The 18,506-nt window shown below is 42.8% G+C and overlaps 1 protein-coding gene across 25 annotated transcripts in view; it reads right to left on the reverse strand.

Annotated features, from left to right (window-relative positions):
- PARS2 (prolyl-tRNA synthetase 2, mitochondrial) overlaps nucleotides 1–18,226 on the reverse strand; it is a 44,688-nt gene extending 26,462 nt beyond the window's left edge. For 15 of the 25 annotated variants that reach the window (XR_008305721.1, XR_008305720.1, XR_008305725.1 and 12 more), the window contains exons 1-5: nucleotides 14,458–14,725; nucleotides 9,146–9,262; nucleotides 6,462–6,571; nucleotides 2,230–2,331; nucleotides 550–638 (exon numbers count right to left, since the gene is read on the reverse strand). Coding sequence is in view for 18 of the 25 variants with exons in the window: in XM_053243684.1 (XP_053099659.1) it covers nucleotides 550–638; nucleotides 2,230–2,331; nucleotides 6,462–6,542 (272 nt within the window). In the remaining 7 variants the exon portion in view is untranslated. Of the gene's footprint in view, nucleotides 1–549; nucleotides 658–2,229; nucleotides 2,332–6,461; nucleotides 6,572–9,145; nucleotides 9,263–11,678; nucleotides 11,771–13,156; nucleotides 13,188–13,510; nucleotides 16,196–17,914; nucleotides 17,931–18,091 lie in introns of those variants that run through there. The other 10 variants (XM_053243673.1, XR_008305722.1, XR_008305723.1 and 7 more) reach the window with 10 other exon arrangements.
- Between the last annotated feature and the right edge of the window lie 280 nt (nucleotides 18,227–18,506).

Raw genomic sequence — 18,506 nt, forward strand, 5'->3', positions numbered from 1 at the left:
TTGCCTTATGTATGAGCTGAACTGACCTAAACCTAGTGGCTGACAAAATTAAGAAAATTACTCATAGTAGTCCCATTGAAAAGGGACACGTTAGGCCTACTTTGAGTCAGCCAGTTTTTCTAAGTGCTCAATTTAAACTAATTCCATGGACGTGGCTCTTCCTTCCCGATAGCATTAGGCCCATCCACATGTTTTGTTCAACAATCGTACAGTGAGTGTACAGTGTAGGCAGGGACCAATCTGTACATGGGTACAGTAACTGGCATGTTATGCTGAATGCAGGTACAGAAGTACACTTCCTATCTGTACCATGCATCTGAAGGGCCTGTATCCAGGTTCACTTTTTAAATGAACGCATTTACTCAAACACATGTACAAGTGTACAGACATCTGTGCACTTGTACAGCATCAGGCTATTATCTATCTCTATTCCTACACCAAAGGTTAACCCTTTCCACTATGCCTTCTTTTAATATGCACACACATGAGGAGCCAGTCTCTAGCCCTTTCATGAGTCAGGAGAGAAGTTGGGATGTAGAATCAAAATACCTTAGGTCTTCAGTTAGTTGCATCCCCTGACAGCGCAAAACAACACTGTCTGAATCTATGGTGTCCAGTGGCAAGTCTGAAATCTGTGTCTGTGAATCCGAGAAGAGGCTAAATATTAGAGGAAATATGAGGTTTTCATAGCTGTACCGATATCTTTACTCAGAAGTTTCTGTTCATGTGAATAGCTGCATGACAATACAGTTCATGGGCTGACTGCAAGAAAGAGTAATTTGTGTGCATGTGTGAATGTGAAAGGTTGATGTCTTCAAAGTTTCAGATTTAGGTCCCGATTCAGATTATTTATTTCATTTCGCACATTCATATCCCACTCTTCCTCCAAGGAGCTCAGGATGGTGTACACAGATAGATGAGTTACTTTATTTTATCACCCCAATTTTCTCTGTGAAAGTCGGTTATGCAAGATAGAGAGAAAGACTGGCCAATGGTTACCCAATGGACTTCATGACCCAAGCAGTGATTTGAACCTTGGTCTCCCCCAGTCAACTCTAACCACTTTATCACACTGGCTCTCAAATGAAGACCAAGCTTCTGTGATGTCAACAGCTGTTTAGAAGAGGGAATTTCAGCAATTGCAACTTGTCATACAGGGATGAACAAGGATACACCTTCTGAAATTACCTCCATTATATAACTATGGACGGTAAAGAAGCCCTTCCCTTCCTTAAATCTGCTAATATCTCTCCTGCTTAAAAAAACACACAAAAACAACACCAGCTCAATACCACCAGCAAAAAGAAAATGGTGATCTGCCTGTAGTGTAAATCAGCTATATAACTAGGGTGCAACCCACTTGTGGGTCCTGTATGCTTAAAAAGAGCACAATGCTTATAAGGATGCAATCTTAAGCATACATATTGGGGAGTTACTCCTCTAGTAACTTAGGGTAGATTCATTGGTTACCGCTCCAGTGCTGCTTATTTGTGCATACACAAGTGGTTTACTACTAATGAGTCATGAACAGTGCAATGTGAAAGGAAGGAATTCATGCACTGTTGCAGCAGCAACTTCAGTGAGGGGGAATATCTTTTTAAAGTGCCCCCGGCTCAGCAAAGTTGCTTCTGTAGCTGTGATAAGTTGAGATTTCTCTCCTCCCACCCTGCACTGCTCACAGGAGTAGGCCACTTTACAAATATGCAAATCAATGAGTGATTGTTAGCGTGCAATGTGGCCCTTATTCCAGAAAACAAAAGGGCCTTGGGCCGAAATAAACAAATAAAACAGAAAACAAAGGGACTAAGTTCTGAGGAGGATTGTGCAGGATTGGACGGTTGGTTTTGCATTAAATAGAAGTGATTCATTCAGATACACCTCAATTATGTTTGTTTCAACCAAGTTATGCAAAGTAAGGGAGCAGTCATTAACCTCTAAGGGGCTTGTGATGCAGCAGCCAGTTTCCCTTGATACTCTATGGGCATGGTTTAATGTTAGTCTGTGTATGTGTGTTAAGTTGAGGTTGGACCCTATTCTTGTGTCTCCTTATCTGCAAGTTACGTGTGTGTTGCTTAACCCCGTTCAAATAAACAAAGCTATTTCATCAACTGTCTTGTGCTGATACTAACCTGGAAAGCATCTATAGGGGCATACAAATATTGAGTAAATACATCATCTGTGGAACCTACTAGAAAGAAGCAAATATTATTAACATGACTTCTAACTCACCATTATCTGCTTGGCAAGCTGCAGTTGTGGGCTTTCATTCCAGCAGTTTAAGGGATTATCCCAACTCATGTCTGAGATGGATTCCTGTGTACTTGTTGTACACTAGCAAGAAAGAAGTGAAAAATGTTGTTCACATATCACTACATTGGGCCAGTTCAAACAGGCAAGGTTTGGGTTCTCTTATACAGGGAGAATAACTATGTAGTCAAGCATATGTCTCTCCATTGGCTGTTGCTGGTGTGTGTGTGTGTTGATGCAAATGGCCTCTGCGCATACGAGGAGGCCTGAACCAGGCCCCCACCGGCCCACACTGATGGGGGGGCGTTGGCAGGGCCTGGGGGAGCTGCCGCCACCAAGGAGCCACCACCGCCACATGGCTGTATGTAAGATGCCTCCTCCCTGCCCTTTTCAACCTCATTTTAGTTGCTAGGGATCCCCAGTGCTCATAAAGAGGAATCCTTACTGGATTCCCCTTTACAAGCATCCCAAACCGGTCAAAACAGGCCCGGTTCAAACCTGGACCAGCCCCTCTTTTTGGTGGGCCTGTCCAGTTTGAGCTCGAACTGGTCGAACAGGGCTGGTTAGAATCAAATTTGGTTTGATTTGAACGGGTTCTGAACATCCCTAATAACATTTTTGTTGAAAAGTGGTATATAAATATTTATATAATAATACTTTGTCTGTGGTCCAAACACATGTGATCAAGACATGTATACACGGTGAATGTGTAACCTCTTTCGCTGCTCCTGGCACACCAGGGTACCTTTCTCTAGTTGCAGGTGGAGGATGACTCACCTGAATTATCCTCTACATCCTCCACATGTACTGCACATTCTAGTTGGAACAGTTAAGATGAACCACCCCTCCTATGCAATTACAGAAAGGTGGTCCTGTATGCCAGGAGGGAGGGAGGATGTACATGCTCACAGCACACATGTCCTTATTGTCTATGGTTGAGCTGGTGGACAAAGTATTGTCTGAACTGACCCACTGATTCAGATTAGTTCCCAACACCAAATACATTGTAATATGTGAAAGCAGGGCAATGACACTTGGGCAATAAGTGAATGACCATATACTGATTGCCCAGTATTGCCTGCTATAATAGATCACAGGGTTAGTCATTGAAATTCCTAATTTGGGAGGATTGTGTCAGTATTGCAATGTGCAAAAAATATCTTTAGGGTACAAAGAAAAATGGAATTTGTCAAGAACTTTGAACACAATAGTCACAAACACAGGGCAGGATCCTGACTAAGTTAGTCATGACTAAGTCCCATTTAAATGATCGAGATCTACATTAATCATGACTAGCTTGTCTCAGTTATTTCAGTGGTGTTAATTTGAATCCTGCTCATAGTCCTTCCACTTTCCCCAATTCTCTCTTAAAATGGGACAGTCACTCACAATCACCTCCCTTTCCCCTTGTACTATTCACACCTTATAGTAGGACTAGTAAACACATCCTGTCCTCCAATAATATCCCCCATCAGTGTCTTCTGCATTTACTCATAGCTATTCCTATATACCATGATTTCATCTCTTCCAAACGAGAGTCTAAGAGTGGTGTCTGTACACTCATACAGGTTTTTGTGTGAATGACTGTACTTGTGTTCATTTTAAGAGTGAACCTGGGTACAGGCCCTTTCAAATGCATGGTACAGAATGAAAGTGTACCGCTGTAACTGCGACCAACATAATGTATGAACAACTGTACCTGTGTACAATTTGTACCTGTATACACTGTACACTTGTATGAGTGTTGAACATAATATGTGAATAGGGCTTCTTTCTTAAATTTATTACTATTATTTACTTATTTATTCAATTTCTATACCACCCTTCCAAAATGCCTCAGGGCAGCTTACAATTAAAACAAAACCATTAAAATCAATTAACAGTTAAAACAGAGATTATAAAAAACAACCCATAAAACTACAACTAAATAATCAAAACAGTTAAAAACCCTGAAAAACCAGGTTACAACATTAAAACCATTTACAACAGTTTAAAAACCCTGCTCCCTGCAGAGAGATATTTATTTCTCTCTTCAGCAACTTAGTCACCAGGGGGTTTAGCTTGCATCTCCTGCAATGGAGGGTGTACGTTCACATATTGGCCAGATTTACCCCGAAGTCCCTGTGAGCTTTTAGGGAGCACGTCACACATGATTAATTGCACGTTAGAGTGTAGCCTGATTTATATCCAGGGTAAAAACATCCACTTTTTGCATCAATTTTGCGGGACAACTTCAAACTTGCAGTAAAGTTCACGGTAAAGTCTGTGAAAAATGCCCAGGTGCAATGTTCAAGTGATCCTTGGGCACTTCAATTTTTCCACTTCTGGGCATAAAATGTCTGGGTTAATTTGAAAGTATGAATATATAAGAAAGCTGTTATTTGTTGATATATGCAGCAGCTGCAGCTTTGAACATATTATACAGTTTCCATGCAATTTGCTGTAAATCTAGAGTTACTCCACTGTAACAGGGAGTAAAAATGAAGGGAAAGGAGAAGTTTCTTTCTTGGATCCTCTCTGTGTTCTGTTGTTGACTGGGGTTTCTCTGGGTGTTCCTAACACTTCTGTTCTGTGACTGTGTCAATAGCTGTAACCTTTGCCTTTTGCTTAGGCACTTGAGGAGATGTTCTTTGTGGTTTTGTTGCTCTACCTTCCCTATGGAGCAGTCTTTTAAGTGTCCCTTTTTCTTGCATTGGAAACATGCTCTAGTTTCCTTCTTAGGCATCCTGTTATCTGCAGTTTTCAGTGCAGCTTCTCTGTTTGGTTGCTATTGTCCTCCACAACCCTTTCTGCGCTGGAATTCATCCAAAAGTCTGCCTCTCACAAATTTGTGTCTGGTCTCCTTCAGGCCTTGTCTCAAGGGTGTTGACGAGGGGACCATAGGAATCAGGCAGGCTACAGAGCAACAGGGCTGCTATGTGACTGTTTTTTTAATGTCTTCTCCAATTCCATAGAGTTGTGTCACCACTTCCATCATGGCATTTATGTGGTCTTGCTTTTCTGTTCCCTTGACAAGTCTCATTTTGTACAGCTTCCTCAAAAGAAATAGCCTTCCTATTCAAACTGGTTCTTTCATGCAACTTTCACAGTGCATGCCCTTTGCTGTGGCCTCATTCCTTATATAAATTAATTGATCATCTTCCACTAGTAGACTAATGGTTGCCTATACTTGTCAATTCTTTTTATCCCATCCTTGTGGATTTGCTTCTGGTCCATCTGTAATAATAACCTCCCACAAGTCATCCTTGATTAAAAGTATTTCTGCTTTAAACTTCCTCAGCTGATAATTTTCATTACTCAGCTTACCCACTGAAAGATTAAATTCAGAGGTGCAAGTCATTCTTGCTTTTCTCCCTCTGTTCTGGAATCCTCGCTTAGCTTAATTGCAGTTAGCAGGCTTCTTTTGGAGAATCTCTTTTAGTGGTGTGCATGGAACCGCACCTCCGTGGTCCGGCACTGGGTAGGCGGGCTCCTTAAGGGCGGGGGAGAGGGTACTTACCCCTCCCGCCGCTTCCCCCCCCTCTGGTGCTCCTGTTTTATAAAGCATTTGGGGCAGCAGGGTACCTCCCTGCTGCCCCTTCCCCCCGTTCCTTGGCAAAAGGCTTCAAAAGCCTGACTGCGCGTGCACATGCCACGCGTGTGATGTACGTATGCACGCGATGCACGGACGTGAGCATGTGCGCAATGTGCGCACATGCAGTCAGGCTTTTGAAGCCTTTTGCCGAGGAATGGGGGAAGGGGTGGCAGGAAGGTACCCTGCTGCCCCAAATGCTTTATAAAATGGGAGCGCTGGAGTGGGAAAAGCAGAGAGAGGGGTAAGTACACCCTCCTCTGCCCTTAAAGGTCCACCCCCTGCGCTGAACCGCTGAACTGGCCCCAGGTCCCGACCGGTCTGGAGGCCTTAAGAATGGCCTCCGTACTGGTCCGTGCACATCCCTAATCTCTTTGTAGCTTGATCTCCTTCCAGGCTGCTTTTAACCTTCAAGGTCATTCTGGGCTGTGTACTGGGTTGCTCGGAAGCTTTCTGGGTGCATAACCTGTTACAGAATGTGTTTTACTCTGAACTCTGTTCAGACAGGACACACTCTCAAACATTATTAAGGTTAAAGAAAAGATGTACTGTAAGTAACATATGCACTATGTTGTTATAAAATGTAGGGAAGGTCAATGATAAAGATAGGCTGGCTTGCAGACTAAGATTAATAAATCCCTACCATTTTATTAAAGTTGCTCAGGGCCATTCTTGTAGAGGCTGGTTGAAGGGTTCCACTCTTTACTCCTGATTCATGCAGCATTGTTTGAAAGGCCTTGGTGGTTCCTGAAACTGATAAAAGGTAAATATAACTGGGAGTACAGTGACTATGGAAATGTCCATTGCTTGTTGTAGTTTGGATACTCTAATAAAAGTAGGCGCTTGAGCAAGGAAACAAAAAGGCTATTCACATGATTGTAGAAAATCAGGCAGAGCCCGATTTTCGACAATCATGAGAACCACTGGGCTCGGCTGCGAGTAGCCCGATCAATTAGCCCCCCCCTTAAACCGGGTTTGTGAGTGCTCCACAAACCCGTTTTTGGGGATCACGAGTAGCCATGGCGTGGCTCCACACTGCGGTACTCACGAGTAGACCCCCAGCGGGAGGCTCCCCAGTATGCCCTGTACGCTCGCGCAGGGCATACTGGAGCTTCCGGGGGCCACGTGGCCCCTGGACTCCCCAGCCCCCGTCGGCTCTGTTACAGAGCCAGCAGTCATGTGGGTGGCCAATCCGGCCACCCAGGGCTCCCGCCCTGCTCGTAAGCAGGGAAAGCGGGATTAGCCCGCTCTCCCCACTTAGCTTTACAAAGCGGGTCTCACTGATCGTGAGACCCGGCTCAAAGACTCACTAAGATTTGTGCAGAAAATCCCCCATTCCTCTTCTAATCAACCTTTTGAAAGATTTCTAATCCTGAGCAACTTGTATGAGGCTCTATGTACTTCCAAGCTCAGTTATTAAAAAATAAGTCAGTCCCCTGCTCATGGCATAAGTTAAAGCTGCCCGGAAGGGTTATGGATATAGAAATCTTTTGACTGCAATCTCTACTTGTCTAGTCTTTCTGGTAGGAGGTATGAGATGCCAGTGGACTACAAAAATCTATTTTGGCAGCTTTTGTTGGAATTTATAATTAATTTTCAAAGCACCAACAAAGGAAGCTGCCCACTCCAGTTACAGAGCAGAGTGCAGAGTTTGGTTGCTGCAGTTATCTAAAGAATATGCATGTGGAGATTGTTGTACAATCTAAGCTAAATAGGCTTATTGGTGAAGTACATTTTAGATAGGAAAGACCTAGCCCTGTCTGAAGGCTACATAATGGACAGGTGGAGAGAGAGATTTATGTTTCCATCGACTCATCAAGAGGAAAGGAAGTGAAGTGACTCCCCACAGGAAATACCTGAGGAGTCAAGGCAGAGGTCATAGAGTAGAGGTAAAGCAGGAACAGGTAAGGAGACTGTAGAGGAACGAGGCCTAGACCTCTTGGGTTTCTGTAAATAAGCCCCTGTATTGTATAGTGTATTAATATTCCCAAACCTCTTCTTGTAAGTAAGCCCTGATAAATGGATTGTGTTATATTATATTCCTAAAAACATCTGTATTGTTGTAAATAGGATTTCTGTGCTTGCAAATCCCTGTGCATGGAGAAGGATGGCCAGGAAAGCAGAGAGTGAGAGCCAGCAAGAAGAGAAGCCGAGCTGAAATCACTAGAAGAAAAGGAAGAGCCAGGCTGGATTGAGCCCCAGGCTTGTGCTGTAATTACAAGAAGACTACCCAGCAAGCCAGAAGCTGAAAAGAAAGCACAGAGGACTCTGAGTAGGGACTAGTATAGAGTCAGGTAGTAGATGTGTTTTTCCAGTTTTTATTTTTCCCTACCTGCTCTGTTAATTACTGTTTTGAATTTGAATTTTATTTTTTAATTGAGCCAATGTTTTAATTGAGCCAATTTTTCCAAAAGTAAATGTTCATGTTTAAAAAAAAACCCAGAAATTTGTTGATTGTTTCCGCCCCACACCTGTAAGCCTTTCCACACTACTGAGTGTTGGGTGTTTTTTTTAAAAGAGCTGTTGTAGCGGACCCAGCCATACCAAAAGTCCTTGGTGGCAGCAGTAAAAAGGTTAGGAATAGAGGGCTGTTCCTCCACACATGGTAGCAGAGGTGGGATCTGTCACCCATGGTAGTGCAGTGGAATAGGTGATCCTCCACAAAGACTCTCACTAACTTCCTCTACTCGCAATGGCCCTAGTGGTCATTAGGATAGTTGGTGAAAAATGCCAATGCACTGGAACTCCATCTCCAACAGCTTTCTCTTAGCTCAGATTTCAGGACCATACAAGCTAGAGAATACCCCTTGACTTCACTGTGAGGTCTGAAATTGGGAGTTTAAATATACATACACCACCTTGGGATGTATGTGTTAGGCAGTTTATAAATGTGATGGATGGGTGATAAACAAACAAAGCATTTAGAAGCAATTAAGCTAGCCTACTGAATTCAGTTTTGTGAAGGACTTCCTTAGCACTGGCTATCAGACTCACATGGAGAGCAGATCTAAATCCATATTTTAGGATGTAAATTGTATTTTGACCTAGTTCACACTCTTCTCCACCCCCTCCTGGACATTCTTTACATTCCAGGACATTCTTGTGCCTTGTGATACCCAACATTATGTCCAGTAGAGGACTCTCAAACATTTCTCTCTGTCATTAGATGACTTTGTCCATTTGTTAGGACGTAGGCTGACTCTTCATTTCCAGTGACCAGATTGTTTGTTTCTCCATCTTTGAGCTAACAAGTGTATATTCTTAAACCACCAAAGGAGCAGCTGATTCTTCAACAGCAGGAAAGGATTCATGCTATTGTCCTTTTACCTCATTCACAGGATATAGCAAACTCCTTTTGGAGAACCTGATCCATAGCTTGATCCTGTGTTCAAGTGTTCAAAATCTTGAAGCTGGATGCTCACTTCATACACATGGGCAGTGTTCCTGTATGAAAGTCAAGAAATTTATTGCATTCATGCTGCTTCAGTGGTGAACATCAAATATTATAAATATCTCCTTCAGTTACTGTGCTACGGTCAATCTAACATTTTCCCACAATCACTATCACAAAGGATAATAGAGGGAAATGATTTAAGAGCATTTGTACTCCTAGGGAATTTGAAATAAGAGTTTTGTTGTGTGTGTTCCCTGCCCCACCCGCTACTCTGTGAGTGATACTATCTTTACACAAACAGTGACGCATTAAAGACAGTACTGTATTTCTAATTTTTTGAGAAAAAACTACAGGAGACAGTTAGGTGTTTTTGTCAAAAACATGTTTAACAACCAATTTATATGTTGAGAATAGTTGGGAAGCAGTAGGCAGCACAGATAGAGGCTGTGCACATGAGCACCCAAACCCAGGCTTGATCGCAGGTGATCCTCGGGCTGCCTCACCCGCAAGCTACTGTGGGATTCCTGGAGGCTGGGAAAACAAGTCCCGGCCTCCAGAGATCCACACTGCATGGAGCAGAATGGATTGTGCAATAGTATGACAAAGAGGACATTGCCGATCTTCTGTGGGGAAGGTAGGTCCATCCCTGCCTCACTCCCACCTACCTTCCATGCCCCTCTTATGGTCATGAGAACAAACTTACTGTGTTAGTAGGGTTGCCAACTCTGTCTGAAGCAATGCCTAGAGATTCCCTCACTCCCCAGTATTTTTCACAATATCAAAAATCTCCAGGATTCCTTTCAGTGGTCTCCTGGAGATAGATGCCGATTCCTGGAAAATGCCAGGCTATTCCTGGAGGGCTGCCAACCCTAAATGTGAATCTCAAAGAAGAATGAGTACAGGCTCACCCTCAAAGCCAGGGGCGTGGCTAGGTAGCTAAAAAGATCTGGGGCCCGTTTGATAATTAAATTCCATCATGCCCCTCACAAGAATAATTATGCTTGTTTTTTAAAGTCTCTAATATAATATAAAACCTATGAAGGTGAAAGCAGCAGAAAGCTAAGTTAGGCTAGGAGCTCTCTCATGCATTGGTCAGGTGCCTTCACCACTACACTGAGTTTCTGGAAGAGACACGGAGGAGGGAGATGGCTGACGATTTTCAGGCTCTGAGCCATTCGTTGGGGGCCCATGACTCATGCCCCCTGCCAATGATGTCCCTGTGCAGAACACAACTATGCTCCAGCCCCAAACTCTGCTTTCAGGACTTTAGAAGGTCATTGCAGCCTTAAGTTTGCCAGAGTCCAGTCTGGGTCAGGAAGATACCCTGAGAGAGGGAGTTTGGTTAGTGATCTTTTGGGTGAAAGGGAAAGGCATAGCTTCATGGCTTGTAGCTGCACCTATGTATGGCAGCCAAAGCTGTTTGTACAGAACCCCAATCTGAGCCTGCCCAACTATTAAGATCTTCAACAGAGGCCTTGGTCCATGTGCTGCTCCTCTTAGAAGCAGAATTGGCGGCAGCACACACCAGGGCCTTTTTATTATGATAACACCTGAATGATTAAATTCCCTCTCTGCCCAAGCTTTCCGTAGCTCCCACACTACAGGCTTTACAATGGGTCATGAAGACTTTTCCGTTTTGCCCCATATTTGGCTTAATGTAAACTGGCTTTCTTTCTGGCTGATTGTTGCTGTTGTTTAATTAATTAATTAATTAATAATTATTATTTTACATTTATATCCCACTCTTCCTCCAAGGAGCCCAGAGCGGTGTACTACATACTTGAGTTTCTCTTTCACAACAACCCTGTGAAGTAGGTTAGGCGGAGAGAGAAGTGACTGGCCCAGAGTCAACCAGCTAGTTTCATGGCTGAATGGGGATTTGAACTCGGGTCTCCCCAGTCCTAGTCCAGCACTCTAACCACTACACCACGCTGGCTGGCTTATTGTGGTGGTGCTATGCTATGCGCTATTCTGTAGACAAATACTGCTTTGTTTCTTGTTTTAATTGTATGCTGCTCTGAAAACTTTGGAAAAGTGGCTTATAAATATTTTTAAAGCCAAACAAAAAGTCTAGCTAATCCAAGTTTAAAATATGTCAAGGAGAAAATTTCACATTTGTATCCTTCTTTCCAAGGAAATTTAGGCTCACAAGCAATTCTGTGAGGTAGATTAGATTGAGAGAAGTGACATCACTAAGGCTACCCAGTAAAGGTGCCTGAGTGTGGATTTCAGTCTGGGGTTTATTCAAACTGAGCTGAAGGAAGAAAAAGGGAAATAAGTGCACTTGGTAGGGATATGCACGGAACCGGGCGGGGGATGGCTCGAAGGGGCGGCAGGTAGGACGTTAAGAGCAAGGGGGGTGCACTTACCGCTCCCCCCACTATTCCCCCACCAATGCTGGATTGAGGAATCGGTAGCCTCAAAACCAGAGACACAGTAAAGTAGTTTAGAGAAGGAAATAACTACATTTGCTTACTTGGTGGGAATTCACATCTATGGCACTGGTTTCACAGCCATGTTTCTTCTAATAGAGAAAATGTCGCTCTAGCAAGGGTCACAATGATGTTTGTGTCATCATTCATTCTACTTATGACAACATTGCTTGTCATATAGAACATGACTCTGAACACCATGGATAAAGTAGCTGAACATAACTGTAGAACACTGCTGACACTCCATGGACACTAGTTTGGCCAAGCACATCAAAATGTTGAAAGTTCTCCCTAGTTCTGGGATCCCTTTCTAGCTTAAGCAAGGACCCTTGCTTGGTCCTGCTCTGTATCACAAGCATTATTTATTTGTTTATCATATTTCTATGTTGTTATAGATCTCAAATAGGAAAAAAATTCTGTTTCCATTTCCCAGTTATTCCCTAGAGTGTGTGTTTTGGGATAGGAGAATAAGGGAAATCGTATTAAAAGCATTGGCTCTTTAAGTTTCTCTTAGCTCCAAGGTTCCATGCACCAGTATGGTCTCAAATAGAGCATTTCTTTTCCAATGTTTTCAAAGAATATCCATGCTTTCCACTCTTATTAGAGATGGGTGAGTAGAGCAAATAGAAGAGCACATGAAACAGAAGCATTGGGGTTCCCTCTCTCATTCTCCCTTTCATAGCAACAAGGCTGAATGGGAGAGCAGCCCAATAGTACTTATGCTAGCTACAACTCTGAAAATTCATCTCTTCAGTCATGTTCTTCTTACATCACACTGGTGGTTGAAAAAGCATGTTTGGAGATCATAAATGGAGCTTTCAGACATCAGTAAGCCTCACCAGCAACCACAGCTACAAATCCAGAAGTGAAATCAAAGTACTTTATAGAAAAGATACCTGTAATCATGACCGTTTGGAAATGTTGCCTTCGTGCAATGGTTGCTGCTGCTTATGTGCCGATATGCAGGCAGGCTGATCCTATGTATACTTATGGAAATATCTCCCACTGAATTTAATGGGGCTTGCTTCCAAACAAGTGAGCATAGGTTTGCAGCCTTAGTGTGCTTGGACTAGTAGAAATCCTATGCATGGAGGATAAATGCCCAACCTACAGGCTGGCACTAGTCAATATCCAGAAATACCCAAGGGAAATAGTTTGAAACTGAACTCCAGAGTTTGAGCTTTGCAAGATTTACCAACAGAGATGCTGTTCAAAGCTACCAGGTGGCAGAGGGAGTTAAATCCCAAGCATGAGTGAGCTAACACAAGGCTGTTTTTATTCTCAAAAAACAATGGAGATAAACTGTTCTGTTCAATGGAGATATAATGTTCTGTTTTTGTGTGAATGACTATACATTCATTCATTTTAGAAGTGAACTTGTTATGGGCCCCCTCAAATTCAGGGTATAGCTAGGGAGTGTGCTGAATATGTGTGGAGGTGCTGAACATGTGTGGATAACAGTACATGCATACAAATATGCAGATTTGTATATAGATTCTATGTGTGTTGTACCTAGGACTATTGCTTTCCTTTAATAGAAATCCTGGTAGAAGGTGGAGAGGGAAAAAAAGAGGAAGAATGATTACTAAATGCAGAAATACCCTTACTAAAGCATTCATGTGGCACTTCAGTGTATTCAAAGAATCCCACATACATCACTTTGCTGTATTCCTTAACAACAAACTGTTAATATAGGTAAATATCCCCATACTGCAATTATGCAGTAGGCAGCTGAGGCAGTGACTGAATGTTGAGTTCATTTCAGAGGCAAGACACAGGACTTTCTCATTTATACATAGGCATAGTCAAGATTCACAATTGGTGTGTCATTGGGGGGGAAAACAGCCAAGGGCATCTATTTAAAACAAATTGATAAATGCAATTGTTTATATTTTAAGTGCTTATGAATGTTGAAAGATGCAGATTACAGTACGTGATCTCAAAGAGGGGAGACACAGAGTAAATTTCCAGTAATTTATTAGATATCAGGCTCTCCGATTTCTTCAGCTCAGCTGGAACACTGGCAAAGCAGTCATTGACCCATTTCTCCCCACACTGTTATTTGAAATTTGGTTCATAAACTTCAATGCTCAGGGAGCAGCAGACAGAAACATCAAGCTTTGCAATGCTCTCAGCTTGAAAGGCATGATCCTTCTTTTTTTTAAAGTGACCAAACATCAACTTTATATCATATTCTTAGGTAATGCCCATTTCAAATCACTCCCCACAGCTTTTGGTGGTGCAGTTAAGAAGCATCACTACTATGCAAGTGAGCATTGTAGCCAAAACTCAATGGCTGACATTCTGACCAATGAAGTGCTTGCAGATGGATGTTGTACAGCTACTTGCCCCAAGTCTGGAGCTTCATTCCAGACTAGTGATGTGCTACTGCAAGAATGCTTGCACTTGTGCAACTGCAGCATTTGTTTAAAGGGAACTTTTGGCACAATTGCACAAACCCGTTTTGAGTGCAACTATGTGATCTTCTTGCACTAGTACAATCTTGTTTGTTATGCATGTGCTTCATTAGTCAAGATATCTGCAAGTATCTTTTGAGTTTTTACCGCAGAAGACTAAAGACAACCTTCAGGGATTCTGCAACGTATGCAAATCAAATCAAATCAAATGTGACTTTACATTTATCAGTCACAGACAGCCTGATTATAAAATATGAGGTACGTCCACAAACAAAGTTACATTTGCGGGTGGTTCATGGGATAGTGTTTTTAATCCTTGTCGCATTCAGCTTCATCCCGCCCTCCACAGAACAGTCAGATAGGACACTTATTATTTTGCGTAACCATAGGGCTAACCTGTTGACTTCAATGCTGGGGGAACTCTGTGCAGAACATCCCAGTTGCATAGAAAGAGTTGTTTTTCATGTTCATGTCGTTTAGTGTTCCTGCACTGAAATCCATGGGCAAGCCATCCATGGACTTTGGGGCAAAGGCAGTATCACAACCTCCTTAATTTGAATGTTCGGGCTAGGAAATGCATATCAAAACAAAAATAGAGTAATTCTCCATAGTCGGGTGCTTAAGATAAAATACCTCAATACACAATAGGAAAATGTCCAGTATTCAGATAGTTTGCACTTTGCTGAGTAAGTCAATAATACCTTCTTTAGTAAGGAACAAAGCCTCACCAGTATTTTGATCCCATAGTTCAAAGAGAGGAGGTTCATCCAAAACCTTCTTCCCACCAACAATAACATAGGGGAATCCAAGTTTTTTAGCATCTTTTAATCTTTTGCCAATGGTGAGCTTGGTCCGGTCATCCAACACGACCTCCTCTTTAACCTGGGGGACTGCTTCCAGAACACAGTCATATAAATCCTCCAGGAGCACTTCTGCTTTCCCTTCCTTGCTGCCTTTCTTTGGGGGAATGAGGCAGACTTGATAAGGTGCAATGAGCCTTGGCCAACGAATAGCATCCTCTGTTGAAAGCACTTCAATAGCAGCTGCCAGGATCCGAGTCACACCCAGCCCATAGCAGCCCATTTCAGCTAGAACAGGCTTATTCTGAGAAGTGTGGACCATTGTGTTAAATACAGAAGAGTACTTGGTGCCCAAGAAAAAAGTATGGCCAAGTTCAATTCCTTTGGTCTCAACTAGTTTTCCTTTGCAAACTGGGCAATGCATTTTGTCTGGGCTTACTGTTTCCACATTGGCTGAAAAGTCACAGTTTGCACACATCAGCAGGCGGTCCTCCCCAATGTCAGCAGGGAGCTGAAATTCATGAGACATGGTCCCCCCTATGCTCCCTGTGGCCGCTTGGACTTTCAGAAATCGAAGGCCCAAGCTGTTGAATATGGTGCAGTAAGCATTGCACACGAGGGCATAAGTGTGAAGGGCAGCTTCTTTGGAGTTATCAAAAGTGTACATGTCCTTCATATAGAATTCCCGGCCACGCAGCAACCCAAACCGTGGCTTTGGCTCATCTCGAAACTTTCTTGTTATCTGGTACAGCAAGAGAGGGAGGTGTTTGTAGGACAAGAAACCTTGAGAACCTATTAGGTCCGTGATGGCTTCTTCATGGGTAGGTCCTAGGCAGTATTCTTGGTTGTGCCTGTCTGCCAGTTGGAAAAGCTCTTTGCCCACCAGTTCCCACCTTCCACTGGCTCTCCAGAGTTCTGCAGAGCATAATGTGGGCATATTCATTTTCTGGCCCCCTATGGCCTGCATTTCTTGGTCTATCACCTTGATGAGTTTCTCCATTGCTCGGACAGTATAAGGCATATAATGGAAGCAGCCAGGGCTGGCGGGACATAGCAGTCCTGCTGATAGCATCAATCTCTGACTTTTACATGTCATTTCCCCAGGTCTGCTCTCCTGCGATGGCACAGTGTCTTCCCGCAGATTCATCAACTGAAAATGCTGGGAAAACAGCAGACGCTTCTTTTTCACAGGAATATCATGGTAAAGCCTGTAATGCTGTTGCTGCTTTTGACAACAACCAATATGGTTTGTCAGACCAGGCAGTAATATTTTCCATCTTCTTAGAAGTCCATCCATTTCAAGACTCACAAACGAAGCTCCTCTTTCAAATCTGCTGGTGGAGAGAGACAAAAGGTATACATTTAGCATAAATGGGTGCACACATGAAACTGTGGTGTATCCAAGTGAAAGATTATTCTATAAGATCCAGCTACCGTGAAAGAAAAATTCTACATTTTAGCCAACTTTTTATCAAATATGTGAGCATAAGGCACTTTCAATCACACAGTACAGGACTAGCCCAAGCTGTTCCAGCTGTTGAGTTCGTAAGGCAGTCAGAAGCCTCCAGGAAAAACTTTAGAGCCTAGGAGTGTGCCTCCCAAGTCTGTCTCAATAGTCATTTGGGAGCTGTTTCATCAGCTTCCAAACACATGTGCAGGAAACAAAACAGACATGTGTGCAGTGCTCAGTGATGATGCACAGTTTTTTTTTCTCCCTACATGTGCACGCTCTTGTGTAAATAATGGGCAGCATCCAGACAAATTAGTCAAGACTAAGCACCATTGAAATCAGTGAGGCAAATTAGACATGCCTAACTTAATTTTCAGTGGGATTTAGTTGTGACTAACTAAGTCCAAATGCTGCCCAACAGAACTGTGTGCAGGAATCTCTGATACCAACAAATGTGAAAAAACCTTCACCCCTGAGTGCTCCACACAGTAGCTGCAATTTCCACCACTACGGGTGGGGAGAGGTTTTTTTCAGGCAACTGAAATCCACAAATATGCCAGGAAGGCATGAAGGGGATGCTGAGAAAGCTCACAGGGATGTGTTTTTCCAACTCATTTGTTGGAATCAGACTGCTGACACACAGGCCTTGTGCCCAAAATATGCATAAAGTGTCCCAAAGCTGCTCAACATCAGCAACCCATTGATTTCTGATGTCATTGCAGAAACAAGTAAAATAGTAACTCAGACTTAGCTAGAATTCTTGCAACTTCTGAAGAGCCAAAGGGTTATGGTACAGGCATGGAAGGCAACTCAAGCTCATCTCTGGCCTAAGCAGAAATTCTGTAAAGAACTACCTTTGAAAACTCTCTTTGTTGGAAGAAGTGGAAGCATGGGGGAAGAAGGAAGAAATGATCCATTTGCACTGTTACAAATTTCTCCCCATGCTTAATCAAAAAAGTAGTTTCTTCTAGACACCCATTGCTGGTTGGTTCAGATTTTTGCTGCACCTAATCCTGAGCCTCCATCTGGATAACAACACTATAAATATAAGAATCATTCTCCTATTCCAAATACTGCTATTCTAAACTGAAGATGATATATGAGGAAAGGTAACTAGGGGATACAGACAATGATGGAAAATGGGCAATTAAGTGTGTCTCTGACTGCAAAGGGGCTGAACTAAAAAATGTAATCTAAATGGAAGTGAAAAAGGAAATAAATCAGGAAACACACTTATTACACATTCTGACTTATAGTTATGTGTTCAGAAAAATGTAACTGAAAGTTAATAACAGCTTGTGTTACCTGGGCACATTCCCTACACAAAAGAGCTGTTATGGGGAAGGAACAGATTGGGAAGAGGCATATCCCTCTTGTTCTAGGACATCGTTCACTGGATCCTTCCCCCCCACATTTCTTTTTTGGGGGAGTGTGTGTCAGAATAAAACGACAGACTCAATGCCACTGACTATTACGTTCACACAGTCAGAGTTATCATGAAATATGGGCAATAAATGAATAATTGCCCACCAAGGATACCGGATAACCAGCTATAAGTCTAGCACCTACTGTTAAAACTGAATAAGTTTGGTTATGTTAATACCTACGAAACAATAAGGGATTGGGCACAAAGCAGTCAGTGATATAATGATCAAAACTGAAAATGCAAACAATCAGTTAGGGAAGAAGGACTCTCTGCAGCAAAGGTCACTGGATGGAAAGAGCAGTTGAAGTTCTAGACACAGCTTCCATCCCCACGATGCAAGACCGTCACACCTACCGGACTCTCGCTAGCAAACTTCACCACGAAAGTAATTTCAGCACTTGCCACTTCTGTACAACTAGCCCTGCACAAAACATGCGGGAAACAGAAGTAAAGTACGCATGTGCAGAAACTATTTCCTGCCGTTCGAAAACGATTCCAGAACCATAGAGTTGGGGATAAGGATGATTGTCTCACAAAGCTTTATAAAAAGCTAGAGTGACACTCCTCATGTCTTCAAAAAACACTTCCGAGTTCACATTAGAAGCCCTTTTGACATTCCTCCTGAGTGGTAGCTGGAATTTCCCATGAAAATCAGTGGAGAAATCCAGGGTTTTAGCGCAGCTGTGACGGCCAGCAGCGTGTCCACCCAGAAACAAGAGGTTGCACGAAGACAAGAGTTCTTGGTTTTTGTAATTTACTTCTTGCTAGT

This window comes from Hemicordylus capensis, chromosome 4, assembly GCF_027244095.1.
Source record: "Hemicordylus capensis ecotype Gifberg chromosome 4, rHemCap1.1.pri, whole genome shotgun sequence".
Classification (NCBI taxonomy): domain Eukaryota; kingdom Metazoa; phylum Chordata; class Lepidosauria; order Squamata; family Cordylidae; genus Hemicordylus; species Hemicordylus capensis.